General features: G+C 45.8%; 1 protein-coding gene across 1 annotated transcript in view; it reads left to right on the top strand.

Annotated features, from left to right (window-relative positions):
- The first annotated feature begins 7,595 nt into the window (after window positions 1–7,595).
- Window positions 7,596–20,505, top strand: part of LOC107510314 — an 86,692-nt gene continuing 73,782 nt past the window's right edge. Inside the window, exon 1 of the mRNA XM_036229736.1 lies at window positions 7,596–7,726. Within this exon, the coding sequence (XP_036085629.1) occupies window positions 7,596–7,726 (131 nt within the window). The remainder of the gene's footprint in view (window positions 7,727–20,505) is intronic.

The following is a 20,505-nucleotide window of genomic DNA, read 5'->3' as shown; positions in this document are numbered from 1 at the left end:
GCTGGAGTCGGCGACCTGCTGGCTGGCGTGGAGCCGCACAGCGTGCAAGGCAAGAGCTGGCCTTTGGGGGGCGCAACCTCTTTTGATTCGAATCTCGTTTTTACCACCTACCGTCTGCATGATCTTGGGCAAGTGACTTCTTCCCGAGGCTCCTCGTCCAGTCTCGTGGGCTGTGGGGAGTTGAACTGAGGCGATGTGTGTGACATTCTTGGCTCCCCGGTGCCCGGCAGCTGGTCAGACATCCGGAAGGACCACCATGGCACAGACCGCGGAGGTGAGCATCTCCATGTCGCTGCTCAGGACACAGGTTCAGAGAGGCAAAGTCGGAGGGTGAGCATCCCCCTAACCCGCAGAGCCAGCCCTTGACCTTGACCCACCTTCCTGAAACTCAGCATCGGACGACGGAATGGCAGCCCGGAAGGATTCTCACCGCGAAAGCCGCGGACTTCTTTAAAAAGCTGAAACTTATTCGATTACAGGGCTAATGTATATTCATTGAAGATAATTTAGAAAAGGCACGTTTGCCAGAAAGAAGAAAATAAAACTCACCGGTGTTCTCACCACCTAGAGATAGCCATGGCTGACAGGCCGCGGTGTGTATTTTAAGACTTTGGGGGAAATTTTAAAAACCTCAGCTGAGATCGTCGCGCTGGTGTTATTTACAGCCTGGGGTTGAGGCAGGATTTCCACCCCCAGCATGGGTGGCATTCTGAGCTGGAGAGTTCCATGCGGGGGGGCACCGTCCTGGGCCCTGCAGGACATTCAGCAGATGCCCGTAGCACACTCTGGGGTTCTCGATAACTGAGGATGGCTGTAGGTATTGCCCAGCGTCCCCTGGGGGACAAAAGAGGACAAGATGGTTGGGAATGGCTGGGTTTAGGGGTGGAGGCTCTCAAGGCAGCCACATCTGGCTCTTAATCCCGGCTCGGGATAGACTCAGACATTCTCGCTGAAGACGACAGGAAGAAACTCGCCTGCATCTGGAAGTTCCTCCCTCCCGAAGGTCATGCTGGATTCAGGATGACGATGGGAGCTGTGATTAGGGACCTGGCTCTGGAGCCGGCCGGCCTGTTTCGGCACCCTGTCACTCTGTCCCCAACGGCTGGTGAACCCTTGGGCAAGTGGCCGAACGTTTCCGTGCCTCAGTTTCCGCATCCGCAAAACAAAACGAAGGCAATGGTGGTACCTACCTCGTGAGTTCACGCGATAAGTGGCCGTGTCATTACACGCGCCCAGTCCTGGGGAGATGCCGTGGGACGGACAGGCACCTTGGAAATGGCCAAACTGGGATCCCGCAGTGCAGAAACACTGGGTGAGGGAGCGGACTTGCCCTCGGCGTCCTTCTCGATCTCGAGCAGGATCACTCTGTCTGTCGCCTGAAGGGACACTGGAGTCTAAGACCCAGAGAAATGTCGATTTTAAAAATGCATTGCGTCCCAGGGGCTCCGAGTGGTTTTAAGTTGTATTTTTTTTTAATCGTGGTAAAAGATGCATTTACACGTTCCCGTTTTAGCCATTTAAAGTGTGCAATGCATCGAGTACATTCACACTGTTGTGCAACTGTCTTGACCATCCCTCTCTAGAACCTTCTCATCACCCCGCACTGAGACTCTGTCCCCGCGAGAGAATAAATTTCTGTTTTCCCACCCTCTCGGCCTCGGGCAACTAACTAGGCTGCTTTTCGTCCCGATGAATCGGACTACTTAGGTACTTCACATAAATGGAATCGCTCAGTATCGGTCCTTTTGTGTCTGGCTTATTCGCTTAGCGTGATGTCTTTGAGTTTCACCCAGGGAGTCACATGCGTCAGAATTTCCTTCCTTCCTTACGGCTTATTAATACTCCGTTGTATGTATAGACCCCATTCCGAGTGTCCATTCATCCACCAAGGGACACTTAGGTTGTTTCTACCTTCTGGTCCTTGCGAATAACGCCGCAGTGAACGAATATCTGTTCGAGTGCCCGCTTTCGGTTCTTGTAGGTACACGCCCAGACGTGGGATTGCTGGGCGACACGGCGATTCTATTTTTAAATTTTTTTGAGGAAGCGCCGCACTGTTTTCCACAGCGGCTGCCTCGTTTTACATTCCCACCAGCAAAGCACGAGGGTTCCAATCCTCCACATCCTCGCCCATCCTAAGTGTTTTTAACATAGGCTCCCTTTGGATTTTTACACCCTGAAAATAGTGTGTGTGTGTGTGTGTGTGTGTGTGTGTGTGTGTGTGTACGGGAGGAAACTCTCCTCATAATAATTCTTTGCTTTTTAAAAGAACTTCGAATATTTCCAGCGAGCAGTTGCAGGTTTGAACTTCACAATGGCACAGCAAGGCAGAAAGGGCTGAGACCCCCCTTTTGCTCTCAACCAGTGCCCTCTTTTGACTTCTGTTGGAACCTCGGGCGAGGCAGAGGAATTATCTCGGGGATTCTAGAGGCTTGCGAACTAGAACTCGGGTCTCCTGAACTCTTTGGGCCTCTCCTTGTACAGCAAGCCGTTTGCCCCCTGCAGGCTCGCTGCTCCCAGGACGCTGTCTGGGGGCTGGGGAGGTTCTCAGCCTGCCCGGAGGCACAGAGGCAGCAGCTTCCTGTACGGCCTCATCCCCGCTTCTCAGGGGCTGTGGACAGGCCAGGCGGGTCTTCAGCACGGCCTGGGGTACAAAACTTTGCTTGTCTGTGGGGGTCAGAAAGCAAAGGGAGAGGAAATGCCCCTCATAGAATTCTCCAGCTCCTGCTTTCACAGTGGGATGCAGATGTCAGAGATGCGACAATCTCTACTATGTGTTTGATGGATAAGATTACCCACAATCCTCTCGTCGGATTGCTCTTCCATGTCTTTCATGAGAAAGTGTCAGCAGGACATTTTGGAAAACATATTGTGCCTTTTCCCCCCCATCCTTCATGGGACACCGAGTGCTCTGTATTGGGTCCATCCTAGCTGTCATGTGGCTTTGAGAAATCTGCTCCTTCCAGGCCTTGATTTCCTTATCAGAAACATGGAGATAAGAACAGTACCTACCTCTTAGGGTTTTTTTTGGGATGATTAAATGAGCTAATACACGAAAAAGTGTTTAACATTTTACGATATGCTGGGCACATGGTAAACATTCCATCGATATTAGCTGTTATCACTGGACTAAAGATTTAAACCACTCAGCATAATGCCTGACACATTGCGGGCAATATAAATAAATAGTAGCAATAATTACCATTACTTTTCCTGTTCTGGATATCGACATCCAATTAATTGTTTTTTCCTTCTGCCGAGCCAGCATGTCTTGTCTCCCTCGTTGGAGCTAATGGAGAAGGGGCAGTGAAAAATCAATAATCCAGAAACTGCAGATCGGTGTCACTATTGGAAGCCACTTGGGGAGCGTCCAATGGGGAGTGAGGGCTGGAGGTGGCTGCAGTTGGGAAGGATCCTACCTTCCGTTGTTGTCGATGTAGGAAATCACAATTTGAGAAGTGAGAAAATGTTGGCAGGATTGCAGGGGCCGGACCAGGGCTGTGGACCCAGCCGAATTAGGTCACCATTGGAGATGCTTTGAGAAGTGACAATTCTTTTCTCCCTCTGTCCAGCCACACCTACTGTGCTTGTCCAATACGTTCCTGCCCAAAGCTACTCCTTCCTTCCCCGCCGTCTCTGGGGAGGCCTTATTTTTCTTAGGCTCACCTTCCCTCCCTCCCCTAATAAAGTTTCGATGCCCCTGCATTACTACCCTCTGCCCGTTGTCTAAGTTCTCAGAAGAACTCAGGGAAGCAGGCGTCAGTTTTGCCAGCCCAGCTGGCTTTGATCTGGTATTCATCAGTGCCTGGCATGCTCCATGGGGCCGCTTTGATTTTGTTTTTTTTAAATTCCTGGTGAGTAGTTGGCTTACAGGAAACACATCGCTAAGAGGAGCTGTCAGAAGGAATGAGTCTGCAGTACCAGATTGCTTGTAGGTGGCAGGTACCGAGGTCTCGGGTCCAGGCTCCACCCAACTGGATAAGCACACCACCTGTGGGCCGTGACGCAGCTGCCTCTCCTGTTCCCACAGCCCCACTGTGGGCCAGGTGTTCCGTGTCCAAGAAAATAGGGACTTGTTCGGTAAATTGGCGACATCGAAACCGTGGCTTTTCCCTCCCTCAGTGTGACTTTATATTAGCCATGAAAAGGTTTGGCTGGGAATAACAGAGACGGAAACAACAGTGGCTAAAACAGGATAAGGGTTTCTTTCTTCCTCGTGCAACAGTCCAGAAATAGGCTGTTTAGGGCTGAGAGGGCAGTTCTGGTCCAAAGAGTCCCCAGGGACCTTCCAGTTTGTTGTTTTCCTATGCGAGGCGTCCATTTTCCAAGATCACTTCATTGGACAAGAGAGCTGCTGAAGCTCCCACCGTCATGCTTCATTGCAGCCACAGGAGAGAGGAAGGACAAAGGCTGATACGTTTCCTGAAGGGCACAACCCAGAAGGTGCACACAGCTCTTCCATTCACATCCCCATTGGCCAGCACTCAAGTCACATGACCACTTCTAGCTGCAGGAGAAGCTGGAAAACGCAGTCTTTATTCCCAGCGGCCACGTGCTCAGCTACCAAATTTGTGAAAGGAAAATGGCCACTGGGGGAAGAACTTTCGCATGTCGTTTGCGAAAGATGCCGTGGAAAACGCTGCTGAATGCCTCAGAGGCACGGTGTTTGAAGACTTCCCTGAGTCTCGATTTCGTCACCTATAAAATGGGGTCGATGATAATTGCCTCATAATTTGTAATGGTTAAACGATATGTTGTACTGGAAGACACTTTTTAAGGTTCTCAAAATATCTGCAGATGCGCTAATACCTGCTGTGGAAATTCATTTCTGGTGCTGATGATGTGTGTATCAAATTTATAGAGGCCTTTGTATTAAAAATTATGTACCTGTCTCCAGGACCGCACTGGCTTGGGTCTGGCAGCCTGGACTTTGTGGCTTCTCTGTGGCTGGTTAGCAAGAAGAATTACTTGTAAGGTGTCCAGGACCTGTTAGTGTTGGTTTGTGGGGTCAGGAAGTCTAGATGTGGTTTAGTGAGATATTCTGAAATGTGGTATGAGTTTGGCTGGGGCACAAAATGATTTGAGATAAAACGCTTAAAACTTTGCAACAATGGAGTGTTTATTTTAACATATAATTAGGTAAAACAAGACCTTCAAACCTGGGACTTTGTGGGGTTTTTTTACATTTTTATATGTGTTTTCAGTTTCTTTTGTTTTGCTTTGCCTCAAACTCGGGACTTTTATGAACATTATTGCTTAGGACAGGACTGAGTTTTTATAAAGTGAGTTTATTTAAAGAAAAATTAAGTAAATAATAATAAGTGGTACTTTGTTTTGGCAGAAACTCAGATGAGAATTGTATCCCTGGCCAGTACCCTGATTTTAGCCTGGGGACACCCTGAGTGGGGGACCTGGTTAACCCTTTCCTGGACTCTTGACTCATAGGTAGAAACTGTTAGATAACAAATTTGTGTTATTTTAAGCCCCTAAGTTTGTGACGATCTGCTATGCAGCAACAGAAAACTAATACGCATGGTTAGAAATTAAGGTGTGAGGAATGTCATTCACCTGGACAAGTTTTTCTTTTCTTTTTTCTTTCTTTTATTTCTTCTTCTTCTTTTTTTTAGTAATAGGAACATTAACTTTTATTTACAAATACTACATATGTACTATATAAGATACAGTAAAGCATAAACATAATAAAGGGATATGGAAGATATAAAACAAATCAAAATACTAGAGATTCTTAAATCGAACTATTTCCTCACTTGTACCATGGTGACAGGAATACATGAAGCAACACATGCTAAAGGACCAAGCGAGATATGAATACAAGTTCTTACCTAAAGTGAAGGGAATATTGAGCTTAATAACCGTCGGTTAGAACACAGAGCTATACGATCAGTCCCTCTAAGGACCACATTTGCCTAGGTCCATGACCCCGGGGATGGGCGAACCTTGGCAAATTTCAATAACGCTTTAGATCCTACAATCTGGCAGACTCTCCTTTATGTCCTAGCCATTTAGTGTCTTGACTCTTAATTCTCTCCAACCCTTCCTCACGGGTCTGCACTTAGACCTAAGCCTGATGAGACGTTTGAGCATGAAAAATTCTGGGCCACGTTCCATCCTTACGAGGGGAAGAAACAAAGGCTTTCGGGTGTGGGGTCAGAAGCCAGGACACTTAGGGGACAAGGCCTCCATTGAGCTTCCTGATGAACTTCCTGTTAGGGCCTGGAGGGAAAGTGCTCTGCCCAGAATTTAGATCAAGGCTTTTCGAAATCCACCGGAAATGATTTCTTAACAAGAAAAGGGTGCCAGCGAGAACAGTGTCTTCGTCCAATTTGAATTTTGCTAATTAGAGAGATTTAATTGATATTCTGTAGCAGCTTCGTCGTAGATAAGAAATCGCCTGGGTCGCTTGTTTTAAAAAATCTCTGGAACTCCAAGTCCCACACCCAGAGAGCTGGGTTTCAGGAGGTCCTAAGTCTTCTCTGCTGTTTGAATTTTGATCAAGGCCCCCAGGGGACTATGGTGCAGGCAGGCATTTGAGAACTGCAGATGCCCTGGCAAATGTTTAACAACCTCTCTTCTGGGAAAGTCAAGCCTTTGCAGATTTCCGAGGTATAAATAAATACTCCTACTGTGGCCGAGATCATTGAACGCTGGAAAGAAATACACAGTGGCATGCTTTTATGTAGTATGTCCACCATACCAGGTCAATACAAACATAGACGCTGTTAAATGTAGTAAGATAATTAAGAAGTGATGCATGTTGAGTATTTATTGTCTTTGTTTTCAGTGTAATTTATTTAATTTTCAATTTATACGATTTAATGATTAATAGTGGCTCCGTTTATCAACTGGCTCACAAAATTCCTGAAAACTTAACGATCAGCTTTTGCAAGCCAGTGCAAGTCTGCTCCGATAAACAATTGAGCTGAGGGACATTGATCTGATTCTAAGCCAATTGCAGGATTCCCAGGGGGTGGGGCCCCGGCAGCTTAGCTCTAAAAGCCCCCCAAAGTGGTTCTGATGTCTCTCCAGGGCCTAAACCCTCAGTACAAGGTGTGGGCCCTGGACTTGCAGTGTCAGTACCGCCTGGGAGCTTCTTAGAAACACAGATCCTCAGGCCCAGCCCCAGATCTGTGGACTCAGAGCCTGCATTTCGACAAGATCCCAGGTAAGCCCTGTGCAGAATAAAGTTTAGGTAACACCAATAAAAGGCGAAGGATTCAGGTTTCCAGCCCCAGTGGCTGTGACAGTGTCCAGGATAGGATTTAAAATGCAGATTCCTGGGCTCCACACCAGAGGTTCGCTACTCAGCAGGTCTGGGGCTCCAGGACCCCTGTTGGGGTGCGAGACTGCGATGTACTTCCGGTCCGGGAACGGGCCGGAGAGGATTCACTTCAATTACAGTTCTATAGGCTGGAAGGGGAAGCCAAATGAAGAGGGAGAGAGGTTCTTCAATCTGTACCTAGCAAATGTCACTCGGCAAAGAGCAGGACAAAAAGGACGTTGTTGCAGAGAACGCGTGACGCTGAGGAGCCCCGGGGAGATGCCGTGAACCGCGTCTGGCGCGAGGCCTGCGGAGGATGCTGCGGAGGGTGCTGCGGAGGGTGCTGCGGAGGGTGCTGCGGCGGGTGCTGCGGCGGATGCTGCGGCGGATGCTGCGGCGGATGCTGCGGCGGATGCTGCGGCGGATGCTGCGGGGGATGCTGCGGAGGTGTCTGTGCCCCGCGGGCCGAAGGACGCCTGTGGGAAGAAAGGGGACTTTGGCGTTAGGGGGCCAGTCACTCAGGAGCAGCTTCCGGAAGCTTCTCCGTGCCTCCGTCTGGACTTCCGTAATATGTGCCTACGAATTTCTCCCCTCGCCAGGTTACTCAGAAAAAAAATGAGGTGATGTGTGCAGCGGGCCGGACAATCAGTAATGTCAACACACACGGCGACAGCCAGTACGAAATCTCGTGCGCGTGCATGTGCGTGCACGTGTGTCATCATCGCTATGGGGGTGCAAGAAGACCAGGAGGAAGGTAGCAGGAAACCCACGCTGGCTAACCCCAGAGCTGTATTCTGAGTTCAAGGGCAAGCCGGATGCCTGGGGAAGTGGAAAGGGCCTGGCTAATGAGAAAGGTGCATAGCAGAATCGCACAGCTCTGGGAAAAAGACCAAAGGTTCAACCTGCAGGGGCAGAAAGAATACAAAAGCACATCGTTGCCCAATGCTGGGAGAAAGACGGGAGGGGGCTGGTCATGACCTTTCTCTGTGCTTTAGTCTTTTCAGCAAAGATAAGCCACAAATACGTGGCTGGAGCATTTCCCTAGAAAGCCATCTGATAGCTAAAGGTCGTTAAAGGTGCAGAGGGCTGAAAGCGAGCCGCCCACGGGTCCCTCCCTGGCTGCTCAGTGAACTTGGCAGCCGTCACCATGCAGCTTTTAGGCATGACTTTTTTGACAATGCACAGGGATGATCCCTGTCTCGGAGGAGCAGATGTAAAGCAGGTTGCAGAGGGCAGTGTCTTCGAACAGGAGATGCCAAGTGCCCTGGGGGACAGGGAATTTAGAGAAGGCGGCCAGTCTTGGTCACATCCGACCGGAAGGGGATCCTCATGTCCCAGTCCCTAAGCACTGCGAGTGGCTCCTATCCGCCGACAGGGATTTGTTCCAGACTTTGAAAATACAGCAGAGAACAGGAGAGATGACAATCCCTGCTCTCGAAGAGCTGTCATTCCCGTCGAGGCAGGGGATGAAAAAGAGGTAAAATAAACAGTTTATTTCATCAACTCTAAAAGACAGCCACCCTCCCCATTTTCATGTCTTTGAAACTGGAATATCATTTGCAGTCAATGGGACTGCCACCCTAGGCTTGCTCTGAGTTGCTCCGAGTTGCTCTGGGGCGGGGGGCAGTGGTCCTGATGTGGTCGTCATTGTATGTACCTGTGCAAGCATCGTTAGTCATTCTTATAGCTGTCACTTCTGCATCGCCGTCACGTTCGCCGAAGGGCATGAGACTAGAGTGACAGGGCATTTGTCTGATGTAGTGAAGCAAACATTTGTCATTGGAGTGATCACCCTAATTTTTTTTTATCTTGAAGCAACACCCTCGTGCTTAATACGCCCTAAGCGAGGAAGATACTCAAGGGTAGATGTAATTGTTGCATTTGGTAGTTGAAATAATTGCAGAAAGATCTCCCACCATTAGCCCATCAGCAGCGGTGAAGGCAGGGGAAGAAATGGCCCAACCTCCTTGAAAGATGAAAGAAATTTTAAAACATTGAGAGACGTTGCTGTCATTGACTTTTCTAAGGAATTCAGGACTATCGTGAAGGCATTATGTCATTTCATTGGCAGCATTCGCCCCCCCGCCCCGTTTTTAGTGCTACATAAAATAATAACGTGTCTCACAGAAAATGGTATTTTAAATGCAATGAAAAACGGTGATATGACAGATGGCAATAAACGTTACGGGGAAAACACAACACAGCCCCTTGTATAAGGGGTGAGGAGCTGAGGATATATTGCAATTCAAAATGTGTAATCAGAGAAGACCTCGTTCTCATTATAACTGGTGCTGTCATCATTATTCAAAATTAAGGCCAAAATCTGTGTCTCATAGATAATGTCACTACTCAGATTATGATCTGTGGACGAGCCATGATTACTTTAGTGACAGCTGACTTTAATTTTGAATGCAATATATGGAAATGGAAGATACTTGAAACACTGAAGAATGTTTCTACTTGCTTTAAGGAAATTGGCCTGAAAAAGAATTTTTGGTCCACTTTTTATTGAATTGATATTTTATGTCTGGGTTAGGCCAGCCTATCAAATATCCAAAGATCTCACCAAAGTTTCATCCACTACACAGCTTTTACATTTCGTTGGGTTTTATATACATAATGTTTGTAAAGACACTTATTTATGTATTTTATTTTTATGGTCTTAGGATTTTTGCCTTAGGACTTAATATTTGACCATTGCCTAGTATTAATCAAATCTTTAGATGGTGGTTGCCTGGAATACACCATATAGATAACACCATAGCCTTAACATTTTCTGGAAATGCTTACAAAAATATGTAACAATGACCGTCTAACGCCCCATCAAATAAGCAAATCATAGTTCACTGATAAAATATTTAGAGGATTTACTATTGTAGATAATGATGCAGTCAGTGTTTTTCCTTGTCATTTTTATTGACTCTGGGCAAATGTGTTACGAACTGGACTGCATTGCTCAATTAGAATGAGATTCTTACAGCCGAAGGCTACTCCTGACACATCCTAGCACAGACATTGTTAGCGGGCAACAAATAATTATGAAGCGATGGCTAGGTGAGTAAACAAGTGGTTTGAAAATCTCAACCAGAGAGTGAGTGACTCTTCAAAACCTCTCGGGAACTGTTCCATTTAATATCTTTATCGACGACCTGAGGGAAGGATTTGAGGATATGCTTATTAAACATGTAGATGACATACATGTCCGAGGAAGTGTTAATATCCCGGAAAACCAGAATAGAATTCAAAGGACTTTGAACAATTGGAGAGATCGGTATTCTAAAAACAGAATAAGTTCGTCCTGTTTTATGAGTAAACACAATGGTTTCCACATAGAGTGGGAAGGATGTTGGTTTTGAAGTCAGGGAAAAGTGGGTTCAGGTCCCATCTGTCATTCCCAGGCTTTGTGACATTTCACGACTCTCTGAGCGTCTGTTTTGTGTCTTCATCTACAAAACAAAGCATAACCTCCTGTGGCGTTGTCATAAGAACCACAAGAGTTAAGGATCTGGCTTAGTTCCTGACACGTAGTGGGTACTCAATAAATGCGACATCGTTTAAAAAATATCCCCGAGCCCCCAGAAGCGGTCGCTAACAAAACTCATGCAAAAGCTATCTAGAAGCAGGATAAGGAAGTATGGGTCAGACAGACATACCCCCCAAGTTGATGGAGGGACCATGGTCATGGGCGACTGTCCCCTAGATGAGTCAGCATGATTTTGGGAAATCGTTGTAATGACTGTGATCAATAAAGCCAGAAAGTCCTCCTGTATCCTGCAATAGTCAGGGCTTTGTTAAAATTCCAAACCCAGCTTTGACCACTGGTTCCAAAAAGAACCCTGAGGTGCTAGAAGGAGTCCAGCAAGGTGTGGCTGGGATGATTAAGGAATGGAAGATGGGTCCTGGGGAGGAGGAAGGGGGTTGAAGTCAGAGAACTCAATCAGCGGTGCCAATTTAAAGGACATTTTTAATGCGTATATTAACATGTACATTTAACTTCACTTACTCTTTTACCTCGGGGCAGGCAGTGGAGGTTATCATATTCTCCAGGTCACGGCATGCTGTTTTAAGGTATTGCTGTGTAACAAATTACACATTTAGCTTGACTCAGTATAAACTCATGGCCTCACAGTTTGTGTAGGGTCAGGAGATTGATGCGGTTTACGTGGGTCCTCGACTCTGTGGCTATAATCAGAGTGTTAGCAGGGGTACATGCCTTTCTGGAGCTTGGGGAACTCTTCTAAACGCATGTGGCTGCTGGAAGAATTCTGTTCCTTGTGGTTGTAGGACTGAGGTGCCCACTTTCTTGATGTTAAGAGGTCGCCCTCCGTCCCTAGGGGCCTTTGCAGTTTTTGCCGCGTGGCCTTCTCATAACAGGTGACAGAACTGTCACGACATGTTAGCTTATGTCTTCAAAGCCTGCAGGAGAATTTTTCACTCCAGTCAGCTGAGAGGAAATCTTATGTAACGTAATGATAATCACAGTTCCGGAAGCCGGAAGTCTGAGATCAGGCGGCTGGCGTGGCCGGGTTTTGGTGAGAAACTCTTCTTGACCTGCGGTCAGCCACCTTCTTGCTGTCTCCTGAAGTGGCAAAGAGAGAGCTCTGCTATCTCTTCCTCCTCTTTTTTTTTTTTTAACAAATGATTAGAATTTATAAGCAATGATGGAAGATACGAGATTAGCCCATAAAAATCAATACCATTTCTCCACACCAGCAATAACTCAATAGAAAAAAAATAATCCTAAGATATTTTAAAAACATAACGTTAAGACATATTTTTCACATTCGCATGTCTCTGAAATTCAGGTGCATCTTACATTGACGGCAGCTCAGATTTGAAAAAATAGAGAATCTAAAATAAGACACCATTCACAATAGTCACAGATATTTTAAAGTGTCTTGGAAACAACAGGTAATGCACAAAACTTATATGGAGAAAACTTTAAAATTCAAAAGATACAGAAGATGAATTTCTATGTTCTTGATGAGATGATTTAATCTTATAAAGTTGTCAATTCTTCTAAAATTAACCTAAAAATTCAAAGCGATGCCAATAAAAATTCCATATGGATACTTTAGAAGAACTCAGTAACATTCTTATAAGGACATCCACTCCGTGGATAGGGTGTGCATAGGGCCTCACCCTTATGACCTGTTTATCCTTTATCACCTGCTGCTCGTGGGCCCTGTCTCCAGGTCCAGCCACCTGGGGGGTTAGCGATTCAGTGTATAAGTTCAGGGGGACACAGTGCAGTCCTTATCAGCACCCTTGGACTAAAGGACAGTTAGATTTATAGGTCTGGAATTCAGGGGAGTGGCGTGGCCTTGAGCTCATGGAAGGCAGATCTTGCTTTGCTCTGGACACTCCAACTTCTTCTCGCTCTGCCCTGATCTCAGGACAAGACCGAAGCCTGTGTGCATCTTCTCCAACACCAAACGACCCCTGCCCCCAACAAAGCAAGCCATTCCCCGCCTCAGGACCTTTGCGCTTGCTGTTTCTTCAGCCTGGGATGCTCTGTCCCCACCCTTCGCATACTCACGTCTTATTTATTCTTCAGCTTAAATGTCACTCCTCAGAAAGATCTGGACATTTCCGTTACAATAACCCACCCCTGCCATTTACTCTCTTTTGTGTCTATGCTTCAGGGCGGGAGCTCTTTCTTTTCCAGGGAGCTGCCATCTCCCCAGTGCCTAGGGCAGGGCTGGGGCCGAGAGGGGCTCAGTCAGTGTTGCTGAGTTAATGAATGTCCTCTCCCCTATAGGCCACATGGTCTCTGTCACAACTACTCAACAGGAAAACAGCCATAGACGATGTGGAAACAAATGCGTGTGGCCGTGTTCCAATAAAACTTTATTTGCAAAATCGGGCGGTGGGCTGGATTTGGTCTGTGGGCTGTATAGTTTGCCGATCCCTGGTTTATACTATAAAATGTTGGTTCACCACGTCATCTGCCTGCTCAGCTGTATTAAAATCTCCCTAGAGTCCATGTTTCTAAGTTTCCTCATAATAAGTCAGGAAGAAGAGAGTTAGCAAACCATGGCTAGAGCAGGCAGGCCCCAAGGTGGTTGCCAGAGATAATGAAGTATCTACAAAGCAGAACAGCCTCTCATCTCCAGCCAGCTGCCTTCAGGGACCCACATGAGGAGAGAAAGGTGGGGGCAGCTAATGACCAAGTCTGGCAAAGATGGAATCTCAGGATGAGAGAGCAGGGTGAGGCAGGGTGAGACCCCCTTGCAGGGGACCAGGACTTGGATCAGTGGGGTAGCATGTCCCCAGGGTTTCTGAGGATCCTTAGCGCTTCAGAGGCAAATCCCTATTCGTCCCATGCATTTCTTTCTTGTCCATCCAAAAAAAGAGAAAAAACAGAGTTTAAAAAGGGCCGGAGATCACCCTGCAGCCGTTTGGAACCCCGGAGTTGCTGATCTCAAAGAGAGTGTTACCTGCCTTTAGTTTCCTCCTGCCGCACGTCGTAGAATTTCCATTTTAAATTTTGGCGGCGGGTCTGGGGAGAAGCAGCAAGACGGAGGATGCAAGGTAGTTCAGAGGCCACAGAGTGGCGGCCTGCTGCCTGCTGACACATTCCTTTTAATACTCAAGGGAAAGGTCTTCCTGCCCAAAAGAAAATTAGGTTCCCTCACAGAAATCCATCTTTTGAGCTTCTTCTGAAAAATTAGGAGTCTCAGGGACTTTGGGACTGTCTTCTACCCAGCAACAACTGATGGCTGGGCAGGGCCCGAGGGTGGCTGGTGTCTGTGATGGGGTCCATGCTCTTCGGTTGCTAATGACCCCCTCGTTGCCCCATATCCTGCCTGCTTCCTCTACTGGGGCCTCTGTAGGCATCTGCGTCTGAGATGTCCGTATCCCTAAGAAATGGTACACAAGGCCTTTCATGAACCACAACAGTGCACGGAAGATGAAGGCGGCCTGGCGAGGTCACCTGGCCCCTGCAGTGGCCTCCTTGCTTCTCGGCTTGGCTCCCTACATTGGTTCTCCCTGGAGCAGATGGAAGAACGATGAAAATACCCAGCTAGTCTGCAGCTGCAGAGCTCGATCCCCGCGCCTGCTTCCCATCGCGTTTTGGACCAAGACCCACACTCTTAACACGGTCTGCAGGGGCCCGGGGGGTCTCGTCTCTGCCCACCTCCCCAGCTGCCTCTCTTCCCCTGTGCCCCCCATTCGCCCACTCAGATGCCTCATTCCACACGCACTGAGCTTAAACAGCTTGTTGAGCCCTTTCGTGCCTTTATGAACCCATATTTTAAATGTACAACTTTGTTGAGACAGACTCATTTTGGTGAAGATTGGGTTTGGTTGAACTTGACTGAAAAAGCAAGCGAAAGGGATGCTTATTTTCCACACGTAATGATCTGAGTGTAGCTGCCCAGGGCTGGGAGGCATGGCAGCCATGTGATGTGGATGATGTAGATGCCTCCTGTCTTGCTGGTCTGCTGCCTATGGCCTCATGATCCAATATGGCAGCATACACATTCCAGGCCACAGGATGGAGGGAGGAAGGAAGGAAGGACGGAAAAAGGAAGGAAGGAAGGAAGGAAGGAAGGAAGGAAGGAAGGAAGGAAGGAAGGAGAGCCTGGGGGCATGTGCACCATCTCTTAAGTAGGACTCCTAGAAGAGGCTTCACAGGTCTGTACTTCTCCCTAAATTCTGGCCAATGAGATGGCACAAGTCCACCTGAGCTGCAAGGGACCTGGGAAATGTAGTCTTTATTCCAGGAAGCCATGTGCCATGGAAGAAGATGTAACTACCACAAACCTGCATGGGCCTCCAGCAATCTCTGTCTTCTTTGCCACTGTCATTGTTATGAGTAGGATTTGGAGTGAGACTCATCTGCCCCCAAAGCTGTGCTCTTAGCTAGTGTGCTACACTGCTTCCTGACATGAGGTACACACAGTATGCACTTAACACCTGCTCGTAGAGTAATGAGATGTAGACTTTGGGCTTGGGTGCTCTTGGGAAGTGTTGGTCTGGGTATGCAGGCAACTCCATTAATTTTCTTAGGGGAGAAGGTGAGGGGTGCCTTAGAATTGATAAAATCTTAGAACCGCGGAGAATGGTTCTTTTTAAAAATTTTAATGTACTTAATTAGGTAGGATACATGTACCATAAAAAGCATTCATTTTAAGCATAGTTTGATGATTTTTGACAATGTAAAAAGTCTTGTAACTGTCACCTCAATCAAGATCTAAATCATTTCCATTACTTCAGAAAGTTCCCTGTCCCCCTTTGTAGGCACCCCTAATCCCGCCCCACTCCAGGACATCGCCGATTAGTTTCCTATCATTATATATCAGTTTTTCCTGTTCTCAAACTTTACACGAATGGAATCACACCAGTTGGGCTCTTTTATGTCTGGTTTCTTTAGCTCGGCATTTTGTTTTGCAGTATACTCCACGTGATTGCTTATATCAGCACCTTTGTCCTTTTTATTGCTGAGTAGTGTTCCACTGTATGACTATACCTCAGATTGTTTACTCATTTTCCTGTTGATTGACATTTGGGTTGTTTCCAATTATTGGCTGTTATGTATGCACATTCATGTATGAGTCTTTTCATTTTCATTCCCTTGTATAAATACTTAAGAGCGGAATTGCTTAGCCATAGGATAGGTAAATAATAATCTTCCTACTAAACTTCTAAACTGTTTACCATTTTACATTTCACCAGCAGTGAGAGTTCCAGTTGCTCCACATCTTCACCAACACTTGATATTATCAGGTTGTTTTATTTTTTAACTTGTCCTATCCTACTGGGTATGCAGTAATGCAGTAGTATCTCTTTGGGGTTTTAGTTTACATTTGCCAAATAACTGGAGTTGTTGGGCATCTTTTCACGTGTCTACTGGCCATTTCTATCTGCTTTTTAAAGTGTCCGTTCTAGTCTTTTATTCATTTTGTTATTGGGCTTTAGTCTTGTTGAGTTGCCAGAGTTCATTGTATATTTTGGGTATAAGTCCTTCATCAGATATATGTATTTTGATTATTTTCTCCCAGTTTGTGGCTTGCTTTTTAATTTTCTTAATGGGGTCTTTTGATGAGTAGAAGGTCCTAACTTTGATGAATTTGTCCAGTTTATCTATCCAGTTTATCTTTTATGGTTGATGTTTTGGTGTTATGTTTTTAAAACATGCTATGTGCCTGCTGTGTAGATAATCAGGAAATGTTTGCTCGAAGGGCTGGATGCCTTCAGGACTAGCTTGCAAGTCTATGAAGACGTCATCTCCCTGTGCTCTTTCTGGCTTTGGGGAGCCACGTGACAAGGCTGCTTCTCACTCTGGCTCCCTGACGCTCAAGGAATCAGGCTGATAAAAGGCCAAAATCAGTGTGTGTGTGTGTATGTGTGTGTGTGTGTGTGTGTGTACGTACGTGTATCCCAAAAACCAGCAAACCGTTTTCATCTTCATGGGACGAGGTTTTTCCAGGCCTTTCTTGGCCCCGTGTTCTGGGGAAATGTTGCTTCATAAATATTGAATCGGGTCGTTACCCTCGGCACAGGCCGCCGGCGATGGCTTCCTAGAAATGAATTTCGAGTCGTGAAGTAATTACCCCTGGAAGTGTTCATTCAAGTCTGAGAGCAGATTAAATAATGGATAGGAATGTCATTTATGCGTTCCAATTTAGAACCCTTGTCTCATTTTTTTTTCTGGATGAAATTGAATGTCAAGAAGGGGAGAAAACTCGAGGGGAGGGGGAGGCGGGGCTGGGGTGTGGGGTGCGTGCTGACTCATGATGCTGGAGAAGGGGCTTCCGGTGGGGGCAGCGGGACCCTCTGCCCCTCCGAGGTCTGAGCCAGGTAGCAGGGTTGTGGCGGCCAAGAGGGTCAGCGAGGCAGAGTTAGGGACATGCCCACAGGCGCGTTGTCCTTGTTCCCGAGACCGTCACCATTTCTCAACTTTTTGACATTTTCCCCTTAGAGAGAACAGCAAAGTGCAGAAAAGCATTAAAGGGGAAAAAAAATCATCCATTGTCCTGCCACCCGGAGGCAACCGTTATTAGCACTTTGGAGTGTTTCTTTCCCCAGCCTTTTTTCTCGGCTGAGTTTTTTTCTCTTTTAAACATAACTCGAGACCCCGCTATAAATACAATTGTATCTCCTGCCGTGAGTGTTGGTTCACCCTTAGGATGCCCGAGTTGTTTGCAGGATTGCTGCACTTTATAAGCAGCAAGAAACCATGGGCTCTGGGACCCTTGTCTTTTCCACCTCTGCATCCCCAGCGTGGTACATGGCACCTAGCAGGCTCTCGGTGACATTGTTAGAAGGATGAGTCACTTTTAGTGCCTGCATGTTACTCCTTAAGAAGAACAGCCAACAGTACAGGGTGCTCGTGGAGTGTCAGATACATGCTAAGAGCTTTATGCATCTACCTGTTTATTCTGCACATCGTTCTCACAAGAGACTGTTCTTTATGAGGCGAGGCTACGAGCAGACCCTGGAGCACGTCTGACAGCATACTGTCATGCCCGAGAACACGCGATTTGGAGCCAGACAATCAGGGTTTGCATCTCAGATGCACTGCCTTTTAGCTATGTGACCTAGGGTAAGTCACTTAACCTCTCTGTGCTTTAGTTTCTTCAGGTGTAAAAAGGCTCTAATAATAACATCTACTTTGTAGCATTGCCAGAAGATTCAGTGAAATAATCCTGATGAGGGCTTGGCAAAGGGAAAGTGGTTTGGACTGTTAGCTATAACTATTATTATTTAAAATCTAGGTGACCTTGAGCAAGTCATTTGACCTCTGAGACTTAGTTTCCTTACCTGGAAGACGAAGAGAGTGGTATGGTCGTTGAAATGAGATAAGACATGTAAAGAACTGAGCCCAGAGCCAGTCCTTAGCAAGAGCTCAACGAAGAATAGTTATTAATATATACTAAAACAGCAATAGCTTTCAAATGCAAGTGCTCCTTTTAACCTCATCTCGAGTCCCTTCCTCCAGATGTCTTCCTCGATTCCTCTCCTTTTTCCCAATGTCTCCTCCACGTCCCTCCAGCGCTATGTGCTGTCCTTTATCACAGCACCTCTGTGCTTCCCTCGTAATCTCGGTTTTAACTTATCCAGGTCCCTACCCAGCCCTAAGCTCTTTGCAGGCAGGAACCACACATTATCCACCGCTGTATCCTCAGACTCCGGTGGCTGGTACACAGTAGGTGCTCTACAAAGCATTCGTGAAGTGGAGATGCAATTGCAACAGTCGGGGAAGACTGGGGTGGGGGCGGTGCAGTCAGACGGAGGGCAGGAGCTTGTGCTGAGTCATCTCAGAGGGGTGATGTTAGCAGAGGCTTCTGGGAAAATTTGCTGCTTGTCATAAATTCCAGCTCTTGTTTGGTAATGTATGGCCAATCTGTCTTTTTCTGCCTTAATTCAAAATTGGATGGGAGGGAAAGAAATTTGTCTGAGTGACTCCAAGTTAATAAGCCGTAATGATGAGCTGGGAACCGTGTAGCTCAGAGCCATCAATTTGCAGGGAGAGAAGGGGCCAGTGGCAAACTCCTAGAAGTTAGACGAGAGACAGAGGAGAGGATTCTGGGTATTGTCAGAGCTCATAAGTTCTGAATATCCCACAGGACTTGTCTTAAAAATAAACTTCATTGAAGTGCAATGTATGTATGATGCAATCTACCCATTTTACTGGTAGTTTGTAGACACCTGGGTAACCACAACCACGACTGAGATCAAAGAACTTTCTATCACTCCAAACAGTGTCCTCACGCCTTTTTGTAGTCAATCCCCCCATTGCTCACTCCAGTTCCTGCCCTGGGAAGCGACTCATTCTCTTTCCATTGCAATACATCAATTTTGCCTGTCGTAGAATTTCATATAAATGGAATCATACAGAATAGACTCTTTTATACGTCTTTTTTTTTTTTGTTTCATTCAGAATATTGCTTTTGAGATTCCTATTATGTTTTAAGGTGAGATTTAGTCCCACTTTGCCAATACACCAGTCCTTCCCCAGATAATCCAGTATAGTAAGTGGGTGTTAGTTGTACGGTGCATTCCCATTGATGTGTGAATGTTAAAATGACCTGCATTCTCAGGATAAACCCTATTGGTCATGATTTCTTTTTAATATACTTTATATTATATACATTGTTGGGTTTTATTTGCTACCATTTTGTTGAGGATTTTTTTTTTTTCATCTGTGGTCTCGTAATGCCTTTGTCTGGTTTTGGTGTTGGGATAATACTGGCTCCATAAAATGAGTTGGGAAACATTCTCTTTCCTTCTATTTTCAGGTGGAGATTGTGTTGGATTGGTATTGTTTCTTTTTAGAATGTTTGGAAGAATTTGCCAATAAAACCATCTGAGCCTGGGGTTTTGTTTTTGTTTTAGAAGATTCTTTTAATACGTATCCTTTTTCTTTAATATATATATATATATATATATATATATATATATATATATATATATATATATATATATATATATAGGACCATTCAGGTTATCTGTTTCTTTCTGAGTGTGGTTTGGTAGTTTGTATCTTTCAAGGACTTGTTCTGTGTCATCGAAATTGTTGAATTTACGGACATGGAATTGGTCCCTTATTATCATTTTCGTGTCTGTGGCTCCAGTGGTGATGTCCCTCTTTCACTTCGAATATTGGTAATTTGTTTCCTTTTCTTTTCTGGGTCAGTCTTCATAGAGATTTGTCGATTTTATCAGTCTTTTCAGTCTTTTTTGGTTTCATCACTTTTCTCTATTGCTTTTCTGTTTTCAATGTAATTGATTTTTTGCTTTAATCTTTATTATTTCCTTCCTTCTACTTGCTTTAGGTTTTATTTACTCTTTTCCTCTAGTTTCTTGAGGTGGGAGCTTCGGTTACAGGTTTTAGATTTTTCTTCTTTTCAAAGATAAGTATTTAATGCTATGAATTCCCATCTAGGCACGGCATTAGCTGCATTCCTCAAATCTTGATATGCTTTATTTTCATTTTTATTTAGTCTAAATGTTTAAAGCTTTCCTTGAGATTTCCTCTTGAGCCTCAATGAGTTATTTAGAAGTGTCTTGCTTAATTTTTAAATATTTGGGTGTTTTCCAGATATCTTTCTTTATTGGTTTCCAGTGTAATTTTGTTATGTCCTAACAGTATAATTTGTATGATTTTTTTTTTTTTTTTTTTAGTCTGTTAAGGTTTATTTTATGGAGCAGATTATGGTGCATCTTGGTGAACATTGCATGTACACTCGGGTGAATGCACACTCTTCTGCCGTCGG

This window comes from Rousettus aegyptiacus, unplaced genomic scaffold (assembly GCF_014176215.1).
Source record: "Rousettus aegyptiacus isolate mRouAeg1 unplaced genomic scaffold, mRouAeg1.p scaffold_m13_p_12, whole genome shotgun sequence".
Lineage (NCBI taxonomy): Eukaryota > Metazoa > Chordata > Mammalia > Chiroptera > Pteropodidae > Rousettus > Rousettus aegyptiacus.
Note: the sequence above shows the minus strand (reverse complement) of the source record. Positions and strands in the feature narration are given on the sequence as shown.